Source organism: Pagrus major, chromosome 22 (assembly GCF_040436345.1).
Source record: "Pagrus major chromosome 22, Pma_NU_1.0".
NCBI classification, from domain to species: Eukaryota; Metazoa; Chordata; class Actinopteri; order Spariformes; family Sparidae; genus Pagrus; species Pagrus major.
Window position 1 is genome coordinate 24,024,627 of NC_133236.1, and position 24,972 is coordinate 24,049,598.

Below are 24,972 nucleotides of genomic sequence, written 5' to 3' on the forward strand. Positions count from 1 at the left end.
GGAAGAGGAAGAGGAGGAGGAGGAGGAGGAGGAGGAGGAGGAGGAGGAGAAGGAGGACAGGTTTGAAGAAGGGACCAAAAGCCTTGAGATCAATATCATCCGTATAATTACCTGCAGCTTCCCCAGGTTGCCTGGAGACCAAATGGAGAAGAAGGGGATGAGACAGACAGACAGAGAGACAGACAGAGAGAGAGAGAGACATTAAGCATGAGGATTGTTTCAAGGTTGCACTGATTTGCTTTGTGCTTTTCAACACTTGTGTTTGAATAGAGCTCACGCTGAGAAGACGAGGAGGTGAAAAAAGTGAAAATAAAATGAAAGTCAGGCTGACTTAAGGGAGGAAGGAGGAGGTGGGGAGTGAGGGGACGGAGAGAAAGATATGTCTGATCTGTAGGGGATTGGCCTGCATGAATAATTACTGAGATATTGACACAGCCTGCCTCTTCGTCATCCACCGTCCTGACCGCCCTCCGCTCCTTTTTTATCCCACCTAATCCCACATCCACTTTATCCCGGCTTCAATTCACTTCTCTCCCCTTCATGTCTTTATTCACGTCCATATCTTTTTTCTCTACATCCCCATTCTTCCTCTCTCTTTCCTTTGCTGCCTACTTTTCCCTACGTTTCTCCCTTCACCCTTCAGTGTCTGTGTTTATACCTTCACAGCAATGAGCAACAATTCTGCTTTAAAGGGGCACTATGTAGTTTTTGGAGAAGAAATTCAAACTCAGGATGTCAATATTTACAATATTAATGAGGTGATAATATAAATTCAGGAATATTAATTTTTTCCATAACTAATAAAATAAAAAAACAAGCTGTTCTCAGAGGAAAATAAGGTCCCCAGAACACTGTTTGAAGCTAGAAAGGTGGCAGGGTCCGCCACATATAAACAAAGTAAACCAGTATGAAATTGTGTTTTCCCTTAAGGTCAGTTTGTTTATTCAGTTTATTCATTTAGTTTGTTTAAGCATAAAAGATCAGTAGATGAAGATCTGTCTACAAAACTACATAATGCACCTTTAACATGCTTCACAATGTCACATTATCATCAGCATCAGCTGTATTGTACTATTCTTGTACAGACTGAGGACGTCTTCTAATAAATCAACTCTTCCTTCTCACTTACGTGTCTTAAGAATGAGTAAATGAACTGAATAAACAGACCTACAATGGACCGTATGAGCATTAAGCTGCGGCAAACATTTCCAGGCGCTTACATTCACCCTTTGCATTAATAATTTGAATGAGAGTCGAATGTTTTAAGCCATTAGTCAGTCATTATTCAGATGCACCGTGTAATGGCTTGTTGAGTGAGAGCTCATTAAACGGGGAGCGCTTTATTGGTGCACTGTTCCTTTAAATGGAGGGAGAGGACGGGGAGTGGATGGAGAGAGAGGGAGAGAGAGAGGGAGAGAGAGAGGGAGACGTAGTAAAAAAAGGGGGGGTTGTTGTGTGCACTTTGTCTCGGAGAGGTGTGTGGGCTGGACTGAAAGAAAGAAAGAAAAGAAAGAAAGAGAGGATAAAGTGACTTCAGAGGAAATTACTGAAAGGAGCCGCACATCCCTTTGAGGAACTGTCATCGATTCAACATGTTGGACATGGGAACAAATGGCAGATATCACTGACCTCTGATGAGACACTTTTAAGGACCAAAAAGGGTTTTTAATGAGGCTAAATCAACAGTTTTGAAGAGGTTACTCCAAATATTCTTGCTTTTACTTCAAACTCTTTCCTTGGTGGGACTGTGAGGGGACTTTGAGAGGAATTTCAGAATTTTTATGTGTGAGATTATTGGAGATAAACGTGGTCCGGTGGGGACTGAAATTTGCTTGAATATTGCTGAAAAGGAAGGAGGATATTTCTGAGATAAAATATTGCATGTTATTTAACATCTCTGGTTATTCTCTGGACATATAGTGATTTTTCTCCCCATCAAACTGACCAGATTGAGACCACTTTCAGACAACTTGTTGACGTTTTTATTAATTTGTTAGTGAATGTGACATAGGTGCTGACTTGCAATCTAATTCTTAAATCACGTAAAAGAAAGGCAGGGGAAGAAAGACAGAGAGATGGCACAGAAAGAAGGTGGAACAGAGCAGGGGAGTGTTAAGACCGCCGACAATCTTGGGGCCAAAGCCATGGTCGGGGCCCCAACAGCTGGCGGAGGAGTGGTGGTGGAGGTCAGGGAGAAGAAGGGACCACTGCGGGCTGCGATACCCACAATGCCTTTCCCTGTGGCCGTCATCTGTCTGTTTCTGAACACCTTCATACCTGGGCTCGGTAAGTCAGGAATCGCACTTTCCTCTTCTCTCTCTCATTCATCGTTTCTGTGTTATTCTGCGTAAAACAGACCTGAAGAGAGCAAACATGCAGAGTCACATGCCGGGTTGAAAATAGCGAAACTGAAACGTGAAACTGGAAGAGCCGAGCAGACATGGAGAGTTGATAGCCGTGGTGCAGGCAGGGCATGCCAGCAAATAACAAGATAAACAAACATGAGGGGAAATAATCAAGTTAATATCAGAGAGGAATGTAGAGCGGCATGGGACGTTTTCAGGCAGTGACTATAGCCAAAATTAGTTTGGAAAATAAACTCCTGTCCAGTCCAGCTTCACACAGGAAACCTCTCTCTGATTTTATGGAACCAGAAGGGACTTTTTTGGGGAGGGATATTTGGGAAACATATGCCCTCAATCTGCCCATGTATGTGTGTGTTTGTGCACATTCCTGTGTGCGTGCAAACGTGTGAGAAAAAGAAAAACAGCAAGAGAGCTCATTTGCACCTTGTGTCAAAAAAAGAGTGTCAGGGCCCTAAAGCCTCAGTCTGCCAGGTGTTAATGCACACAGTAGATGTGGTGTCATCGCTGCAGGTAAAAACCACATCACCTTTGGGTCCATCACGAGCAGCAGCGTCATCACTGCTGGTGATGACTCAACATTCGCATTGCTATCATGCAAAGAAACCATGACATTGTAGTTCTTAGATAGAAGTAACAGGAAAAGTATGCATGTGATTCGCAAAATTGCGAATTCTCACATTTCAGTCTGTGTTTCCACCCTTTTTTGGCTGTGGAACGGTGCTTGATACATCTTGTGACTCAAAGTTTAACCGATCAAGTCCCTTGGAGATTATCTGGAGGAAAAATTGGCTCTTCACCAGCCTGCTCTGATGAACGGATGTCCTTTGTGTTGCCTCCTAGAAGATGATTCATTCTGCAGCTAAGATCAACCCAATCGCCAGAATTAATGTTGGCACAGTAGGTTTCTGCGCACCATGGATATGTTGAAACCATACGTTTACTTTCGTTTCTTTAGGTTTTCTATATTACGTTGTGACAAAGCTGCGCTTACGATCCATTTAGGTTTAGGCACAGAAACCACTTGGTTAGGGTTAGGAAAGGCTTAAAATACCTGCTTTGGTCACCACAAACACAGCTAGAGATGTCCTGAGGCCTCCTTAAAAAACATCTAGTGGTGTCACACTTACAAATGTTGAAACGCAGTCTTGAACTGCGGTCACTGGCTTGGCTGCCTTCTCACGTGTAACTCCACCATCCTCTGGATATGAGAGTCTGGTCGTAAACATGTAATCTGAATGTGATATGACATGTTTTGTCATAGTAATATAAATAATATCTTATTACTATAATTATTAGTTTTATATTAAATTCTTGTTGTTGATTTAAAATACATCGACATAACTGTGTGTACAACTCTACGTGTTCCTATTGAAGTTGATGCAATTTTACCTCCAGTGGTGTGACAAAAACAGGATGAATTCATGTGGCTGTAACTGAGTGTAAGTGCTGAGTATGACCCGTGTGCAAAGCCCTAATCCTTAGATTTAAGTATTCTCAGAAAATCTGCCTTATTCTTTCACTGTGTGTACTTGGATCCAGATTATCTCCAATAGTTCGGATGCCTCTGCCTTTTCGTCCTTCCCTTCCATCTAATTTCCAGTTCCAAGTTTCAAGTCTTTGCATTTGTGTCTGTGTATAATAAGATTATGCAACAACATCTGGTAGCTACACACACATACTGTGTAAACACACACAGCACGCAGCGTCAGCCTCATCAATATGTCGAGACTCTCAGGAGACACATGAACACACACACACACAGTATACTGTACCGTATATCAGGTGTCTCTAAATGACACACACTTTACATAAAATCACATACAGTAGACTCACACAGTATTTTATGTGACACATTGAGCTCACACATCTCATTACATTCGTACATTCACACACAGTCATTCACTAATCTGGATTAGCTCGGTGGTTTAGCTAAAAAAAATTATAATACAGAGGATTTTTTCAGGAATATGGAGCAATTCATGAATTAAAACGACACTGTGTGAAGAAAGACAGAGAAAAAGAGACACTCAGACCATGTAGTAGTATCCTTTGTACACATAATCATGTTTTTCGTAACCTCGCCCCGTCCTTGCTTGTGAACGATTGAGTCTTTCGAGGATGCCCCTTTCATACCGAATCACAGTACTCTCAGCTACCAATGAACCTGTTTAAGGAGCATCCCACAACTTCCCCGGTCTTTTGTTGCCCTCATCCTAGGTTGTTCGAAAATGTGTTGCCGGCATCGAATTCAGAATAAGCATATGTTTACAAAAGGGTTATGAGGGGCATGAGGCTAACATTAAATATATTGTCTTTGTACCGTTTCTGTCGTGGTCTTGAGTATTAGTTGTTTTATCATGTGTTACTTTCCCACCCTTCTTCTGTGCACACCTTCTTCATTTGCTAATTAGCCCCTGTGTATTTAAGTCTGTGTTTTTCCCTCACTCTTTATTGGTTCATCGGTGTTCATGCATTTTTTGTTTTTTGTTTGTATTCTGTTGTTGCACTTCACAGTCTATCACCAAATAACCTTCTCTGTGTCCTCTCAGACCCTGATTTCTTGGTCATGAATCCCTGCAGACTTATACTTATTCATTCATCTCTCCCCTCCTTCCTCATTTCTTTCTCGTCCTTCTCTTCTTGAAAAGGCTTAAGATGCCTTCTCTTATTCATTCATCCTGTCTCTTCATTCAGAAGTCTATTTTTTGAAGCCTTTCTCCAGTAGAAGTCGAAATCATCGACCGCTAGCAAATGTCACAATGTAAGAAAACAAAGTCAGCACACACAATGATCCAAATAATCAGTTTTTCCCCCTGGCTTGGCGGGACAGTTACCCCGACATGCTGCCTTAAAATGTTGTCTGAAAACCATCAAGGCAACACCTCTTCTGTGTACAATACGAGTGTGTATGTAGGTTGGTCTGAATGCCTTGACATTTCATTGAATAGCTGCGACTTGTTGCCATGACAACACTGACTGAAATGAATACAATACGTGTGTGTGTGTGAGAGAGAGTGTGTGTGTGTGTGTGTGTGTGTGTGTGTGTGTGTGTGTGTGTGTGTGTGTGTGTGTGTGTGTGTGTGTGTGTGTGTGTGTCAATGCCGTTTGGGTCTAATTGACTGAGACTGAAAACAGCGGCTCGTTCTATTCATCCTCCAGCCAAAATACAATTTTGAAATGTGTAATTGAATTTGGACAAGAGGCAGAGCAGAACACACTCTCCTGCAGACAGGCGCACACAGGTGCGTGTGTTTAAGTATACACAAACACACAGAAACATGCACATATACAAAGACACACATCAGTGCAGAAAAAATGACTAATGATGTCGGGCACTTTAATAGCAGGACAGATCTACAGAGTCAGTTCAGGGCACCTGGTTTCCTTCTTATTGGTTTATGTCTGCTACTGTAACATCACAGTGGACAAGAACCTGTTCGCTCCAGAACATTTACTGCATCACTGGAGCTGAAACTCTCACCTGAACTGGAAAACTGTGTTTGTGATATACTACACTCCTTCATGTCTCATATTGTTGACCACTTGTCCACTATCATATCACGTGCTGGAGATACTGTACATCTAATAGCCAACAAGTCCTCCAGAGTAAATGACAAAGTACGTCGTTAGTCCATGAACATAAAAGCTTTTCTCATCTGTCGCCACTTTATTCTTTCACGCACACTTACAGCTATTTGGGGGCGGTGCCCAATCCACCATGTTGCTTGAGGTGCAAACAAAGAAGTCATTGGTGTCCGAGTCTTTAACCACGCTGAAGAGATGTAGTGCAAGCACAGGAGCCATCATCTAGTGAAAAACGAAGATGGGAGCTTCAACTATGAATATGAAAATATGAATTTCCTGAAATTCCTGAGCCAAGAAAAGGGTACAGAAAGAAGAGCAACTAATTAATCCGTAGGGACGATCCTGCAGTCCACAAAGTTTAAACCTCTGTTTATAACGTGCCAGAGCGCTTGGCTCGAGCACACAAATGTAATTGGATGACATGTTCTCATAGGTACTGCGAGAAAAGATAAATATCAACTCCATATCTTCTTCGGATGCTCAAAAAGGCACCTCCTGTCTGTTTGTTTGGACGTCGGCCAGTATGGCGGATGATATCAGGTGGAATTGTGGGTAGATTGTGACGTCACTGTAGGTAAAAAACTATGACATTGTGACATTGTGGCTTTCCTCATAGGCTCACATACAATCAGACTTCTTTTAAAACCAGGGGAGTTGTCACCTGCTGGCCATTTGAAAGACTGCAGGTTCATATGTCACATTTGTTTTTTTGTAATAAGAAAGTAAACCTTAAATGTGAGATAAAAGGTGCATAATGTATTGCTACACCGCAGACTACGTAAAGAGTTTATTTTCCACACACGGGGATCCACAGCGAGCTGGAGGATTCAATCTGACGACCTGCTTCTCCGGGGTCTGCTTGTTTTTAACCTTACATTAATCCTGCCTGACGTTAAGTTGCCAGAGCCTCATACTGTCCTCACAGTGTAACGAAGACAGAGTGAAAATCTAGTTGAGAGCACCACAGAAGCTGTTAGTCAGCGCAGTGTAAACTGACTGAAGAGCTGTCGACTTGTTAATAATTACACATACTTGTTGTGAAGGAAACCACAGATCACTGCTCTCGCTGTGTCACCATCTTTGCCATAACAGGACTGGAAAGGCTTTGACACGCGGAGCTAAAGCGAATATATGTAATTTAGCCCTCAGTGTGAGTGTGTGGGTGGCCGAGGTCACGTGTGTGTGCGTGTGTGAGTCGATGTGTGTGCGCACGTGTGTGACTGATGGTTTGTGATATTGGAGACACTGCATCAGTTTACATTGGTCATGTTGACCTCTTGCCCCTGGATGTTTTGTGCGTGTGTGTGTGTGAGGACTTCCATCTTTATGAGGACCAAAATGGATTCTCCGTGAAAGCAAAACGAAAAAAAAACCCTCCAACACTTAGACATCTGTGTTGGTCCGTATCAGTGGTGAACGGAGGTGAAGGCTGAGGGGGCGAGGGTGAAGTAAATATAAAGGGCACTAACTGCATCAGGAAGAAAGCCTATATGGCACTGCACTTAAAGGGCAGCCACGAAGGCCTTGCATTACGTTTCCTCCACTGGCACGCCACTCTGGAGGACCTTCATCTTCATCATTTTACATGAAAAAGTAGGCCAGGCCATAGGTTTGCGCATCCATTTTACACTACCTGTATACAGGAAATGATTGTCGCTGGCTTTCTCTTTGGGGTCTTGAAGTCTGTCTGTCTGTATTTAAAGGCACAATATGTAAGAAATGTGGCCATCCGTTTAATTCATAGCCCCAACAAATGGGGGCAGCATATCAACAGAGTAACTGTTTATTGCTGTTAACTGTATGCTGTTTACAAATCCATGACTGTAGCTACTGTTAGCTTGTTAGCTCAGTTAGCCATGCAGCTAGCTACCAGATTTCCAGGGGAGTTTTGGTGTTCACACACAACAGCACAAGAACTTTGGACCGCTGAGAGGTCTTCGGGCCTGGGGCCACATGCTATACATGCACTGCAGGTGTAGCCAGTAAAAATACTGCATATCTGCATATTTTCTGCATATGTTACGTATTCAGAGAGTTCAGGTTATGATTAGACTCGCGGACAGATTAATAATGTTATAGGGTTTATTTTTTCAGGATGTCGCCACACACATCTTGGATTCTGACTCTTATTAATATTAGGAGTCTGTTGCACTTATTGTAAACAGCTGTGAGGCTTATAAAGGGCTCTATACTGCACAACATGACTGTATTGCTGATTGCTGAGAGGTGTTACCGAGATGCAACCACGTACAAACATTCTTGTGTGAGGCAAAGATGGTTTAATGTCTTTCATGACCTGTTCTTTAACATCTACAACACTCCTGATGTTGTTTTTGCAGATAAAGACCGAAGAGCAGTTTTAATCGTACCGTAGATAGAGGCTGTGTGGTGGTTTTTTTATGTGTACATGAGGCTTTTCCTAATAAAATGTTCAGGCTACAAATCAGTGAGTGAGAGCATTAATGTAGATTACTGATACTGACATGTGGCAGCCTCAGATAAAAAACTCAAACTGACTGTTGGTGGGTTAAGATTGGCAGGCTCACGAAACAGCTAAACAGCAGGTGAAATTTTGTTCCATCTCAGCTGTGACAGGAAGCCTGGCTGTTTTTTCTTTACACATCAGCGTCCAAGAGTGTAGGAGACCTCTGTTAATATCCTGTAAACAGTTTAATGTAATTGGCAGGTTCAAATAAAACGTGTGTGTGCATTAAAGAGAGTATATTCTTTTCTTACAGTACAGTATGGCTGAAATTAGCAACGTTGCTCTCTTAGCACACTCGGTAACACTTTACCATGAGATAATTACAGTTTCAAATGCAGTAATTGCATTAGTCACAAATCAGTTGTTTTTTTTTAATTGTTCTTTTATAGCTTAGCAGAGCACAGACTGAAAGTATAGGAAGGGATTTTTTTCCCAGGATAGCAAAAGAATTACCCGCCCTACCGTGCCTCTAATCGACCGAACGTGATATTCTTACCCTCACCCAAACCAGTTTCACAGAGACAGCAAGCACTGGCCAATCAGAGGCAGAGTACTGCAGGTAATGACTTCGCCACCCAGGAATAAAAATGTTGCTGTGGGGAGTAGTATGTTGCTCCCGCCAAAAGTGGATAAAAGGCCTTTTGATAACTCCAAAGCAGGTCTAATTTTACGTGATGTGTGTTCTTAGCTAGCGAGCCGATGTTATTCACTGAGTTGGTTTGAGGGTATGTGGAGCCGGCTACCTCACCGTGAGGACTGGATACCTTGCATACTTCATGCAGTCACCAGGGCTAAGCTAGCTGTGGCTGTCAGTGGTGAGCAGTTTCCTCTACATCAGAGACTCGATGCTCGTTAAAACAGATTGTCTCGTTTTTTGTTTTTTTTATTTCCACACCTGTTAAATAAAGATGTGTGGTTGTGGAGGAGCCATCAGGAACAGCACTGGGCTTCAGGGCAAATTACTGTATTATCATAATTCGATGCTTCTTGTCCAACACAATTTGAAACTTTTGCTGTTGATAAATTGGCAAATTAATGATTAAAATAATAATAATATTTTCAGTTGGTGATATCTAATTGATCATATTAGTACTTTACTTCCTTTTTAATGCCTTCTTATGTCTTTCTTTCTTTCTTTCTTTCTTTCTTTCTTTCTCTCTCTCTCTCTCTCCGTCTGTCTGTCTGTCTGTCTGTCTTTCACACTCTATCATTAACCTCCCACACTCTCAGTGGGGGCTTTGTTGAGTTCTGTGTAATTATGGTCATTAGTCTGAGTAATATCTAGGCGCACACACACAGACACACACACACATCTCCCACATGCGACATACAGGGGCTCCAAAAGCTTTTTAAACATGGAGCATCGTTAGATTGGATTTCTCGAAGCGAGAAGATTAAAGATTTATTAAAACTTTATTATTGCAGTGGACGATTTCTGCATCCAACTGCACACATTAATACACAGCAAGATATTTCCTTAATTATTTGTTTATTCAGGTCAATTATGGGCAGTTTGAGAGGCGCTTTTTTTATTTTTACTGCTTTGATTTTGCTTGTGGTGTAAATTTAATCTTACATTAATAGAAGATTTCCGTCAAATGGTTTTGGATGTTTTCCTTAACCTCCAACAGCTGGCACCGCTAATGATGAGCTGCTAACTTGGGAACAAGCACATTGCATTCCCTCCAAGTTTTTCACAATAAAAGCATTCTAACAGGTCTAACACGGCTAAAAGTGATCACTGAACACTGAAATAAGACTGATGTCTGAATCCTGGCTGTGCAACTTCTATAGGCATCTGTAGTTATAGCCTTCGTGTGTCCCTTCCAAGTAACCATACTGGAGCAGTGTGACATTAGCTGTGTGTTAGCTGTATGCTTAGTAGCATTAAAACACCATGGCTCGGCGTTAACCCTGGATTCACGTACTCCCATTTCCCATGTTCAGAAGTTGTTCATCCGATTTTGGTGTGTTCGTGAGCTTTTTAAGTCATAATGTGGAAAGAACATGGTCGCTACAAAGGAAGTTGTTGTATTTTACATTTAAAATTTGACATTTTTCATTTTGTCCCAGATTTGTAGCTGCCCCAGTGCATTCCCTAAAACCAAGATATTACTTCAGCTGACGAGGGTAATGCTCATAAATAACATATATATATATATATATATATATATATATATATATATATATATATATATATATATATATATATATACATATACATATATATATACATATATATATATATATATATATAACTAATCTAAGTAGGTCACTCTAGGTTGACAGCAACTAACGTTTATACCCAATACCTTACTACAAATTACATTTGAGCAAAACATTGATATGCCAGAACAGGAATACAGGAACTAATTGAAAAAATTGTAGCCAAGTCTCCGAGTTGTCTACTTGAGGGGGTGTTTGTGTGAATTTTACCAATTTGCAACTCCAACATCACATGAATTCAATATAATTCAGTCTCTGTCTTCTCTCGCACACTGAGTATCCACCGTCAGTGTGGCTATCCCTAAAGCATTTAGCAACTAGTCAGTGAACATCTTATATAGATGGACTGATAATTACTAAGCTGTTAAAAAAAATGATCACAGCCTGAGGACAGGAGGTGCTCTGTAGTCTGGTGGTACGGCAGCTGATACTTCTGTATCTCTTGCCAGATAGCAGCAGGGTGCGCAAGCTGTGGCTGGGGTGGGTGGTTTTTCTTTTCAGTATCCTTTTGGCTCTGCGCAGACACCTCACTTCACCGATGTCACTGATACTGACGTTAGACGGGTACCAATGAAATGCTGAGCAGTTTTAATCATCAGCTGCAGAGCCTTCCTGTCCTTGTCCGTGCACATCTCATGCCAATTTGTGATGCCAAGTCTGGATGTGGATTTTATGGTGCTCCTCTATTTAATGGTTCCAATTTCTCCAATGTGTATTTGCTCATTTTCGTTAGTATAGCTTGTACTGTACCATCTGACAAAGCAGTCTGACGATGTCACTGTGGGCTCTGGGAAATTGCTTTTCTCCATTGCCTGACATTTTGCATTGACACAACAACAAACTGATAATAATTAGAACATTAAACCAATTATAAAAATAATTATTAGTTGCAGCCCTAATGAATGTTCATGTTGATCATGTTGGCAGGTACTGCAAATATCCATTTCTTCCAACACCCATAATAGAAAGCCTACAACACACGACTGGTACCTGGAAAAACTGAAAGAAGCCAGACCGTGTAAGTCCTGCCAAAGATGGAGGTGATGTGTAACCACTCAGCCACCAGCTTGCTGTCAATCACGGCTCACGTCTGGAGGTGGGAAGCTCCAACAGGAGCCAGAGCATCTGCTGGTGGGTGTGGCCTCTGCGACCCGAACATTTCTCTGTCTGATCAGACCAGATCGGCTTTGGGTGGTATCTCATTTTATCCCACTTGTTGCTCTTTCTGCGAGATGCTTTGAAAATGAGCATCGGCTAATAGCTTGAAAGGAAAAGCAAATATCTAATTCATCTTCAACATGTAAACATGCCCCTTTTTTTATTTAATTTTCCCGGTCTGCTTACTATTCTGGGAATGTGCTCGCTCCGGAGTTTGACTTTTTGGAAAGCATTCCAGATAAGGCCAGTGAAGGCCATGTGAAAGTAAATATTATGTTGTACATTCAGATTAGTCAGAGATTATGTCTGGGATGTTTGTGTTTCTATAGAAAGATTAATAACGACAGAGCTCTCAGACTTTTTTATTTGCCTGCTAATCTATGGTCAGTTAGAAAGAGCGCTACGTAAACACAGAAACAGAGAAAACCATAAGAAACTTCTATATGAGTCGACTTTGACTTCTTTTGTTTTTTTGCTCCAGAGAAACAAGATGAAGCTGGCGGCCCGGCCATTCCTGTTCCTCCCTGCCCCCCCCCCCCCCCCCCCCCCCCCCCACCTGCTTGTCTTGCTCTGTTATTTGAATTCCTCCAATGTGACAAGAAACGGAGCTAGCAGAAAGAGAAAGGGCCGAGGCCATGGTGCACAAAACGCCCACCAGGCATTTCTTGTGTCGCATTCAGTATTCACAGTATTCAGTTCAGTATTTTGCAAAAAGCCTTCAGAGAGAAACCTCAGCAGATTCTGTGATTAAAGTCATGATTTTGTTGAAATGAAAGCCTTTCTTGGACTTTGTGACTCAATCAGTAAGAAGACGCCTCTTATTCAGACGGTTCTGTGAAAGACTTTTTTTCACTGAAGACTTTATGAATCAATACTCATTAATTAAAGGCTGTGATACTTTTTTCATTCAACTAATCTGAACCAGCCAGTTAAGACGGACATTTACCAACGATAACGTTGGTGATAGGGTGATGATAATATGGTCGGCATCTTCACATCAAAAGTTCGACATCTTGGAAACACTGTCCATCCACTTTGGCTGTGTGTGAGCACCAAGCATCAATGTTACAAACACAGAGTCCACCTCTCCCCGTCCAGCTGTAATGTAATTAAAGTATGCACCATTATACAAGCCCCATGGTCAGTAGATGAGTAATATAACATTTTTGGGATGGGAAATGATTGATGTGGAGTTAATTAAAATATATTATATCAGAGTATGAAGGGAGTAAAACTCCTGCAGCCCTTAAATTACACATTTTATGCATCAAAAAACATTCTGTATGGACGACATGCCCTGAAATCCACTGATTCTGGATGACTCACTGTTATATCAGAGAAGGTCACAAGTGTATTCTGTCTGGAGCTTTATATCTAAAGAGGCATTTATATTATATATCTATATTTATAACTCATTTTCTGCAGCCATTGAGAGACCGGGCCCAGATGGTAAAAATGATTAGATATCAAACGATTTCCAGGAACTGCCTTGAGGGCGTCCTTCTCAGGATTTGCTAAAAGACTTCAGATAAATTGCTGCACGTAAAAGTATCTCATATGATTTTGTACTTTTCCCAGAATGGTATTGTACCTTTTTTCTTATTCTCTTACTCATAAGAAAACCAATTTTAGGTTAACAATAAAAAAAACAGCTGTCAATAATCCTGAGAAATGGCTTTTGGCTTAAAGAGTGAACTTCAGGGAAGGCTTCTGGCTGTCGTGCAACCTTACAGCAGTTGTCTTATTCACAAAAATGAAAGTATTGTTGTCAGGTAGGATGAAACAACTCCTGCTACTAGTTTGTTGGCGAGTCACTGTGAAACAATGCCAAAGTAAACACTGTAGGCTGGAACAATAATAGCAAAGCAAGTCTGAATATCTCATCAATATAGTGTGAAAATTGTAAACGTTGGCACGGAAACACTGTAATGAAATAATAACATTTGTGTGCGCTGACATACATACATGCTTCCCTGATGACACACACATACACAGTGCATTTACTGTCCAGTGAACTTAAGCTTGGGGAAGGTCCAGGTCTCCAGACATAGGATAATGAGCGATATTGGATTTCATTCAGGCAGATAAGGATTGTCAGCAGAGATAATCCTGTGTTCAGATCAGTGGATGTGATCATCGATATCTCTACGTCTTTGTCTGCTCTTTTCCAAAGCACCACCGCTGCCGCCGCCGTCGCCGGACACATCCCAAAGGCGGCGACTCATTTACTGATGGTCGCTAAGTGAACAGTGTGAGATATCACTGTGTCAAGTAGCTTCAGCCTCTCATCTGAATCACTGTGCTTGATTCTTCGAGGCAGAGTTTCCCATGTTTGGATTTTAGCTAATGGACGTCTGCCAATGACTGACCGTGATTCTCTTACATACACAGGCAACACTTTGTCCTGCTAGTTCTGCTTTCATTCATACTGCTATCTGCTGCCTATGAGCCAACAAAGCTGATTTTTGCTGATATGTTATGCGTGGCGAATTCTTCAAATTAATTTGTATGCTGTTCTTCCATGCTAGCGTTTGTGGCTCTGGGGATGGCAGAGACTAACATGACTCATCATCAGCAGGGGAAAAAAAGCCTCTTGTCTACAACAAAAGTCTATTGAGAGAGCTGCAGCTAGTTCACAGCAGGGTCTGGCCGGCTATCTAACTAGTTAACCCCCTGCAGGCGACAGCTTGCTGTCGTGCATTTGTGCATCTCCCGAAACACACATTTTCAAACAATCAGTTTACGTAATATTGCCAAAATTCCAAATTACATCGTTGATTTCTTCGTCTCAAAATGTCTCAGGAGGAAATTTAATGATGAAACAGCATCCGAAATCTGTAAATAATAGTAATAGCGATAACAATAATAATGAGGTTGATTTGTTTAATTTTTAGGGAATTGTTTTGAAGATTATTAAAAGGATTGTCATGAAATGTTCATGTTTATCATCTAATTTCATGGCCTCAACACATTAACTCTGCCTTATTAGTATGCAAAATATTGCAATGTGATTTATTCTACACATAGTAGATTCGTAGTTCGAACATTTAACCACCTCACTTGCCCTTTACTTACTATTACTTACTTAATAAATGCACTTATTTCAACCAAAACCTTGATATTTTCCTAAACCTGACCGAGTAGTTTTGGTGCCTAAACCTAACCAAACTGCGACCATTTCCACAACGTTAACTAGCCAACGTAACGATGTGCACGTAAGCTCCACTCTTGTCGGTGTTGTCAGGTGCCGTGTTGTTGGCAACAAACAAACCTCACCGTAAACTGTGAGCATGTTAGCACGCTGACGTTAGCAATTAGCTCAAACCAGTGCTGTGAATCACGCTGGAATGTGCTCGTGGCATGTTTTCAGTGGAGGCAAACCAGTGTCACCTCTGGCTCATTTCATTTGAAAGTCGGCTGTCTGCTATGCTTCATGAGAAATTAACCAGAGTGGAAAATTCCAAAGTCTTTGCGTCATTTCTGAACACAACTTGGAGCCAAGCGCACTGTTATTTTTTATGCACTGTGTTGTTGACTTTCTGCTGTTTCTTTTGTCTCGTTCACAGGTACGTTCATCTCAGCGTTCACGGTGCTGTGCGGCGCTCGCAGTGAGCTGATCTCGGAGCGAGGTGTGTGTTGTGTGTTCTGGCTCAACGTGGCAGCAGCCCTCATCCAGATACTGACAGCTGTTATCATGGTCGGATGGATCATGAGCATCTTCTGGGGAATGGACATGGTCATCCTGGCGAGTCAGTACTTGTCTAGCTTTGTTTGTTTTTCAGTCTCCAGTCTTCGGTTCTGTTCGCTTCACCTCTCTTGTTTATTTTAGTATTGTCTCCTTTTCTTTTGTCTGTCTCACACATGACGTACAGTACAGTCGGCTTCTAGCTAAACACTCTGTACTTTCCCAAGTTATTTTAATAAGACATTTAAAAGATAAGTCTGGAGATTATCTATGCCTTTCTTGTTTTCACTAAATCCCATGGAAATCCAGTGATGAACAGACCCTACAAGCTATATATACACAAACTATATATATCATGGTGTTCCTCTGGCTTAGAGCTCTGTTGTTGTCCAAAGACTATAAAAAGCACATCACTGATCCACCCAGTCGCCCTGAAACCGAATACTGTAGTTTATTTTGGCTCCATCCCGCTGCACAGTCCTGCTGCTGTAAACACTCAAAATAACATCAATTGTGTATTAATCCGCAGCTGAAAATAGTCCCCAACAAATGCACTCTTTACTCCTGATTGAGTAATATTTGCTTTAAACTATTGTGCCACAACTGTACTTGAACTTCTGACGTACAGACGTTACTACTCAAGAAGAAGCTTTGTCCGCTGTCAGCATGTTAGCTGATCAGTGGTGTCTGGTCACTGAGCTCTACTTCTTCTTCTACGCTGTCTACTAAAGCCACGCATAACGTAGGCTATACCGCTCTCGTCTGACAAATGTACACTTGGCATGACCTTGTTTTCTTCGCTCAAAACAATTAATGGGATGCAAGTAATTAGCATTTTCTTCATTTTAAAGGTCTGCTTTAAATTCGCTCAATAACTAGAAGTAAGTGTAGCCACTGTCGACTTCATGAGGTCGCAGGAATAGTCGTAGAGCGCACCCTTTAATCTGACGTGGGAAAGGTGTGGCGGGAGGACGTTCAAAGCTGTTCTCATGGGACTTGTTAACAGTAAGAAAAATGTAGAATACGATAACGCCAGGCTCACCTTTGCAACCCTGCACGGCTCTCATTTTATCAATGAGCCTTACATCTTTCTTGGAAAAACATCAGACATAAGACAGAAAGAAAGAAAGAAAGAAAGAAAGAAAGAAAGAAAGAAAGAAAGAAAGAAAGAGAGGCAGAGGTAGATGCAGGGAACACAGATGGAGAGGTTGGGTAATTTTACCGCCTTCTCTGTCAGAAAGTAGTGTCGTCTCCTCCTCAGGCACTGATGCATGAACAAGTGTACACACACACACACACACACACTCTCTCTCTCTCTCTCTCTCTCTTCTCTCATTGCACTGAGGCAGTCTTTGAATTACCACAACACCGTCTCCTTTGTGTGTACGAGTGTGCCTATGCGAGGTAATTGCTGCCTGCGTGTACAACCAAAGCGTGTTAGTTCGCACACGCCTGAAAGGATCCCTGTGTGTGTGTGTGTGTGTGTGTGTGTGTGTGTGTGTGTGTGTGTGTGTGTGTGTGTGTGTGTGTGTGTGAGGTACAGTAATTGTGTGTGTGTGTGGGTGTCTGGCAGCTCCCCCCCCCCGGTGTGTTTTTGTTCACTGCTCCCCACTGTTTTTTCAGGCCTATGGGCACATGTCGTATTCAACTGTTGCTGCTAAAAATCCATACTCCTGTTAGCGCTCACGGGCTAGCAGCTTATTGAATATTTATATTGAATATGAGAACCATTTTCCTGTTAGCACCGAAGGGCCAGATTACAGCAATTATTATTCACCTATTCATCATGTCTTTGTGGCTTTGGGAGTTATGCTCTCATTCAGCTATTCCCTCTTTGTTCCTCCGAGCAGTGAATCAATCTGATAATGTGGCATATTTATCGCTTTTCCCCCTTCAATCTCTAATGAGCCTGTGTTTCATATGATCTTCTGTCGTTCCACACCTCCATCTCCTTCTCTTCTTTCGTCCCTCTCTTCTCTCTCTTCATCTGTCTAATGATGGTGGTATTATCTTCCTCCCACTGAACGCCTCCCTTCTGCCTCTTTCTCCATCTAATGATTGTTCTTATTTGATCTCGCCGTATCCTTGCTCCCTTTCTTTCGCTCTCACACACATTATTCCTCCCACTCCTTGCCTGCCCCCCTTGTCTCCTTCTCGTTCTCGTCTTCAGCTTCAGTTTTTTTCTCTCTCGTTACGTCTCCCTCTGCTCCCGTCCTGTGTATTTGCTTATCGATCCAGCAAACTAGGGTCATGTTACTGTATTTGCCTTCATTTTATCTTGTGTTGTATCCGGATTAAAGGTCAGCTCAGGTTGAAAAGTTAATATTATGATCTTTAACACAGTCAATGTGTGACCATCTCATTGCTTTCGTCACTAACCGCCTCTTTTGTCTCTCCTCTTCTCCCCCGTGTTCTTCTTCTTCTGCATCAACCAAAGTTTCTGACGGTAGGTGCATTTCATTTTTCTCTCTCACTAACAGTCCCACAGCGAGATGATAAAAATGTTATGTTCTGTAGAAGTCACAGAGATAGTAGCTTTACTAAATTTAACACAGATATCAACGAGGCCAAAACAAATAACCACAATTCCTGCAGGCTTAGGGCTTTCACATGATCTTTCACGTGTGCCGGACCAGAGTCACGTCATTTTTGTTTGGTATCTGAGCCTCGATCTCATGAGCTCAAGCACTTAAAGCAACATTGTGTAACTTTTTTACCTTCAGATAACAGCTTCAAAATCATGTTGATGCTACAGTGTCTTGTAACAGGGTGAATGGTGTCTCTGTCTCGGCCACTCCACCCCCCCATCACTTGTTTCTGCACTATGTAACTCCAGTGAGAGGGCAGGATCACAGCCTTACATACATGTTTACTTCAACAGACAAGTTTTCAACACGTAACATTGTTATGACAGTGCGGCTAAATATACTTCTGCAAATATGCCCGTGGAATTAATGGATAAACACCAGCAGCAGCGTTTCCACTGGTTATGTTTTGCCGTGGCCGCCTCAGCTTTAATAAAGAAAAATCACAAAAGAAAGCAAAACATTCCTCAATGTTTATTTTACTAATCAGTTCTCTTGACAGGGACCAAACATGGAGGCATTGTTACATCTTATTAAAATGCAACCCATGTGATGTATACATGACTACTAGCCGTGGCTAATTCGCAGTCCATGTCCCTGGTTACGCTTTTGAGGATTAAAACCATTACAACACTCCGACATAGACATTTAAACTGACAGAACGTAACATTGTTGTTTCCGTGATTTGTCTATTTATAAGAAAACATTTGTCAATAATATGGAAAAAATATGAATGTATTATAGTGGTGCGCCAAAATGTTCTGGTGTGGTTTGCACCTTCGGGGGAAGCTGTGGTAATACTGGTGAAACCTTGCCAGCCAATACTTGACAAAGCATTAGTTCCTAATGCCGCAGCTAAGCTCCCTTTTGGTTGCCAACAGCCTCTTTTGCTTTCAGTTCTCTCAATTACATGAAATTGAGATGGAGGCAATTATTGTCAGAAGTTCAAAATAAATGAGTAGCAATTTCATGTTGCTCTGTAAAACCCTCCTAACAGGGCCATAAAAGCCAGCTAATAGATTTTACAAATGTGATTTCCGCGAGCATTAAAAAGTCTTTCTCTTTTCCTTCCTCAGGATACAGAGACCAGGGTCTTCCTCAGGACGTCTGAGAGAGGTCGCTCCCATGTTTGTTAGTCGATCACAAGGACAATTTGACCTCTTTATCCTCCCTGCAGCCTGAACCTTTGTGATGACCCTCGGCTGCCTGTCTTTTAAGCATCGGACAATAAGACAGGACCGGTGACGTGAAATTAATCGAGCAACATGGAGACAGGAAGAAGGAGGGAACCAGCTGACTGATCGCACGCAGCTGATTGGTTGACACCGGGCCACATTTACAATTGAAGCTGAAGGAAGAAGACGAGGAAATACAAGAAGTCACGAGAAATACAGTGGATAAGAAAAACAACGTGTTTGCATTTTGTTGAGTAAACAGTGACTTTATGAATTCTGTCTGTGGATATTTTTTATTTGGTGTTATTGGGCGGAAAACCATAAATCTGTAAAGTTGTCGTAGACAGGATGGAGTAAATGAAAAATGGGGGACGTTATTGGCGCGATTTTGAGAAATCTAAGATGTTGATTTGCTTTGTTTCTGTATTTGGGGCTTGTGAACTTTGCCAGAAGTAAAATGAATTAAAAACTCATGTCATGTCAGTGTTAAATCAGAGTTCCCACCGCTGCTGAACTGACTGCCTGGTGCAGTTTAAAGCAGTTTATTTCAGTGTTACATGTCGAGTGGTTTACTTTCACATGGCCTTTTTCCAGTTACAACAAGCGTTAACCTCTAGCCTGCTTTAGAGGCTTTTCAGTAACACTTCATAACAACCACCATTAATAAATGGTTAATTAAACATTAGTTAACAGTTATTTCACTGTTAACAACCAACAAAATGCTTTATTAACCACTAATCAAGCCATTGTAAAGATTTATAAATATCAGCTGCAACTTTACAATAAACAATTGCTTAATAAATGGTTTATAAAGCTTCTCATTGTTTGATAAGTTTAATTAAAAGTGCAAAATGTAAGAATTGGCCTCATTGAGTTCATATAAATAAGGGCAGCAACCGCTAAAGCCTGTTAACCGTGGCTGCCGTTAGCTACTTAGCTCAGTTATCTCACTTAGCCATGCAGCTAGATTTAATATAACATTAAATCTATTTTTTCTTCACTTTCTGTTGATAATTTCAGTTAACTTTTTACATATTGCACCTTTACTGGGGTTGTTCAGACTATAAAAAATTATTCCATTTCAGGCGTAACAGCACAGTACATTAAGCTTCATATTCAACGAGATCATTGTGATTTGCCACTAAATCTGACAATCACTGAACGCTAAATCAGCTGTAATTCAAGCAGCAACCGTGCAGCAAACACGCCTTCAACCGGCTCTGACAACTTGATCTTGAGGGAGTTATTCACAACCCATCCATCAGACTTATACTCACTGCAGCTACAGCATTTTATTCTTTTCAGGCAAACACATCTTCAACACGCTGCGTCTCACTGCCGATCACAAGATGTGTGTCATCCTGAAATTACAGGGCTGTGTTGAAAAAATGACTCGTGCCTCCTGATAATGATTTGATTTGAATTTTCACAGCTCTTTGGTGCGTAAATCAGTTGTCGGAGGAACATTACATGTCATTAGAACATTGTATTTTAATTAGCGGGTTCCCAATCTGGGGAACCGTAGTCGTCTGTCACATTATGAAAAAAGATATAATTGCGGCGACGTCATTTAAATTTGTGGCTGAAGTCCTTTGTTTGAAGCTATTTTCTGACCCGATAACAGTTATGCACCTATAAGCGGTTCTAAACACCAGAAAAGGAAACATTTTATAATAATCATCGTTAATAAACGGTTACTTTATGGTTAATTAAGCATTAGTTCATAGTTATTTCACTGTTAACAAACGATGGAACACTTTATAAACCATTTAATAAACAGTGTGAAGGTTTACCATTAACATTGTTTGTTAACAGCGAAAAAACTATGAACTAAAGTTTAATTAATGATGATTATTATAAAGTGTTACCTCAGAAAATGTTGTTGAATTCACTGTGTTGTGGTTACATCGTGTATATATTGATGTGTGGTTGATAGTGTACAGAAATGGAGAATACGGCCTCTGTGTAAAGTATTCGGGATGGTCTTGGTAGTAAAGATGCACAATTCTATCATGTGCAAGACTCAAAAACATGCAATTGTAATATTTAACACAAAAACTGCCTTTTATCCAAACAAAGCCTTTCCCATGACACCACATTAGCTTTGCTCGCGCGCTGTATCATTGGCTCACTTCCCTGACAAATACCAGAGAGAATCAAAAAGTCAAAGAGCCTTACACTAATAGAATCAAACCATCTCGCCTTAACACAAAGCGGTAAGCGGTGCACTATACTGAAATCACTGCGAGTGTTTTTCGCAGGAAATGAGTGCTTGGCGCACTGCGGAGCCAATTGATTGGGCTCCAACTGGGCAGCGTGACAAGAAGCTACTTACAGTACACGTGGCGAAACAGAAATGCAGATTATTGTGTTTTAGATTCTGGAAATAAAGGTGGTGATGCATTTAAAAATCCCCCGTATTGGTCGTGCCTCTAGATTAAACCCATGTGCTCTCTTCTTCATTTGATTTTCCGCTGGTGATGTATCCCTGTAGGCTTTAATTATCTCCACTATCTTAGCCAAATGCCTTTTTTTAAGAGTACTGCTGTATTTTTCGATGACAACACCAGTGTTTTATATGTTCTGACTGTGCATATGTCGTGTAGTGTTTGTGTGTGAGACGGATTAAATGATGATGACTGTAACGGTGACGATATTTTATGCCTTACGAATGAACCAACGTTCTCCCATAAGTGTTTTTGTAGCAGTGATGCTGGAGTTACTTTGCTTTGTTTGGGTTTTTGGGGTAACTGTTATTCGGATGCTTTATTATAATCAACCTAAAAACACTGATTCTGTTTTGTGTTTCAGGGGACATAATCACTAATTGTAATGTTTTTTTTTAATGATGTCGGTGTTGTGCTGCTGTAGCTCTTCGACTGTAGAATGAACATACTACCATGTACAGTTCCCTGCATGCATAGCTTTGGTGTGAAGTCACTGTTTAGAGTAAGACGCAGACACAGACTAACTTAACTATTTTAAGATTGTAGCTTAGCTCTGTCACTTTGCAGCAGTGCTTTTATTTTAAGCCATTCGAGGCGACTGATATAAAAATCCTGCAATTAAAAAAAGTTTTGGTTCTAATGACTGAATGCTTGTGACTGACTTGTGCATGAAGTTTTGATTTAATGAGACTCAGTATTCGCCTTAATCATTAAGTAAAATCCATATTTAGGGATTCATGAGGCAGACGGACGTGAGTAGATTGTTTACCCTGCGAACCTGAGGATGAAACTGAGGGATTCTCCAGTCTCCATTGTTTTCATGGCAAGAGTAGCACTTCTCCTCGTACGATTCAATATATGCACATTCCTCATGTAAATAAATGATGTGTAAACTCACATCTGACTCATGAATAAGCACAATTTTCAGACTAATCCCTCATTCAGAGGCTTTATCGCTGAGCATGGAGAACACTTAATTGCTTCTCGAGCATGCTGACGCACTCATCTGTTTAAGCACCATTGTTAGCCACACTAGCGGTGTGGCTGCGTGGTCATCTCCGTCGGCCGGTCCACCAGTTTGGTCAAAAAATGGAAACCGAAAGACTTCGTTGATTACCTGACCTTTCAGCCTGCGTCACTATGAGTGGTTCATCTGTGGTGTTGAGTGAAATGGCTCAAAGATTAAAGACATTTGGTACAGAAATGCAGGAGAAACCATTAAAAAGTGGGGCCCACGGACGGAAGTTTGCTTGCCATAACATTAGATTTTCACAATCTGTCAATTAAAGGACCCTAAGGGAGCGATTTACATTTATAAATCACTGTTTTATTGGACATATGTGAGCAGACTGTAACTTGATGTGAAAAATGAGACCCTTCCCGTCTCTCTCTCGGTTGCCTGTAGAAGCCTGTGGACGATTTGTTAAACGTGTTTAATGTGCTGGACTGTGGATTTCTTTCTGAAGGTCTGATTTTTTTCGAGACAGTCTGAAGAATGTGACTTTATGAGAACAGTAGCTAACGTTAATTTGGAAATGGAGGCCGCTAACGTGAACTAACGGCCGGCTTCGAGCACAACACACAAGTCCCACAGAGCCCCTATAAGTTTCAGTTTTGTCTGTCCAAGGGAAAAAAAAGTTTGATGATGCTTCAGCGCCATCATCAGGTCAAAATTTGCCACTGTGGTTTATGGCATGGAAAAACTAATGACGTTCATTAGCATCAGCTGTACTTCCTGTTCAGAGCTGATTGGCTAACAGACTCACCTAAGATGGTTACCTCACAGTGCTGCTAGCTTACATCTGTAATCTTGTCGAATAATAAATTGAGGGGGGAATGTTTGAAAGGTGATTTGAGTGAGACTGCAAAATTACCAAAAATGCATCCCCCCTGTTCACCTGCCATCCCCCTCTGCATCCCCTAGTAGCAGAGGGAGTGCAGGGAGAGAGTTTGTTCAGTGAATACGTTCTGCCTGACTCATTAATCTTTTATCTGCCTGAGGGTTGTGTTGTGTGATAGTGTCGCCTATATGCTCTGGAATAGTGTGACCTTCATGATCAAAGTGACATGTAGCAACATTTATTGTGTAAGAGCAAGAGGGTCTGAGACACACTGTTGCCTGTAGTATACTATAATATCCTTGTGATCGTTAAGAAGCATCTCTGCTGCTGAAAAAATACATCCTCCGAACCAGTGGGCCATTTAAAATAAATAAAACACTGATAGAGTATTCCTGCACCACTGGAAAAGAGTCATTACGGTTCCTTTGGGAACTGTTTTTACTTATTCACTTCCTCCTCTTATAGCCTTCTCATTAAAAGACACACAGTAGGACCAAAACTATTAAAGCAAATGTGACTTTTGGCAGAAATGTATTGAAAAGACACAATTGGCCCAAGCAAAGACCATCAGACACAGGATAGACTGTAAATGCCTGGTCAGTTCCCCCCCAAAATATACAGTTGTAGAGGGGAAGTATCATTGACTACAATTCCTGATACAATCAGAAGAATGTGTGAATCTCTTGTCATGAAGCACTAAAGAGAAAATGCACAATCTCCAAGTAAAACCGGCACATCTTGACAATTTCCACAGCTCAGCTGAGAGCCACCTTGTTCAGTCAGGAAGTGAGTTTATCCGATTTAGCTTAAAGGCTCAGAGGTGCACGTCTCGAGTGCTTCACACTAAAAACTGTATAAAATCAGTTTCCATGGCGATAATAAAAATAGTCTCATTAACCATCTGCACGGGCATGCTGGTGACGAGGATGGGAAAGATGCAAATCACACTGAAGGATGTCGGTTTAAGTGGCGTGTTTGTGGCTTTAAGGATTGTGCCTTGACTCTCCTCTCTCACCAAATAAGGATTTCTAACAGCTCTGCTCTTTCTGACCAGACCACTAGATGCACAACACCCCCCACCACCCCCACCGTCCTCTCTATAGTCTAAACACAACCATGGCTGAGTTGATTCCCAACGTCAAAACACACTCAGGTGATCGGGATGTAACACAGGGACAACGTTGAAACTGGATTAAACGCAGTCGTCTCTGCTTTTCTCAGGTCCTGACCTTTTGGTTAATGTATTCTGAGGCCAGTGTGTGCTTCTCAAAAAACCTTCTGGGAGTCGAACGCGGTTCCTAGAGTACACTTTTAGAAAATGTATTCCGGGAAAACAGCAGATGGTGTTTAACTGGAATTAATGAAAGTGCATGGATCTGTTGGCAGGCTTCGGCTTCCATACGATAATTAAATCCTTGC

At 41.4% G+C, this 24,972-nt stretch overlaps 1 protein-coding gene across 1 annotated transcript; it reads left to right on the plus strand.

Moving 5' to 3' along the window:
* The first annotated feature begins 1,580 nt into the window (after positions 1-1,580).
* stum (stum, mechanosensory transduction mediator homolog) lies at positions 1,581-19,952 on the plus strand. Its single transcript, XM_073493199.1, has 4 exons — positions 1,581-2,286; positions 15,387-15,569; positions 17,943-17,951; positions 19,167-19,952. The coding sequence occupies exons 1-4, from the start codon at positions 2,076-2,078 to the stop codon at positions 19,199-19,201; spliced, it is 438 nt and encodes a 145-aa protein (XP_073349300.1). The 5' UTR covers positions 1,581-2,075; the 3' UTR covers positions 19,202-19,952.
* Positions 19,953-24,972: the final 5,020 nt, after the last annotated feature.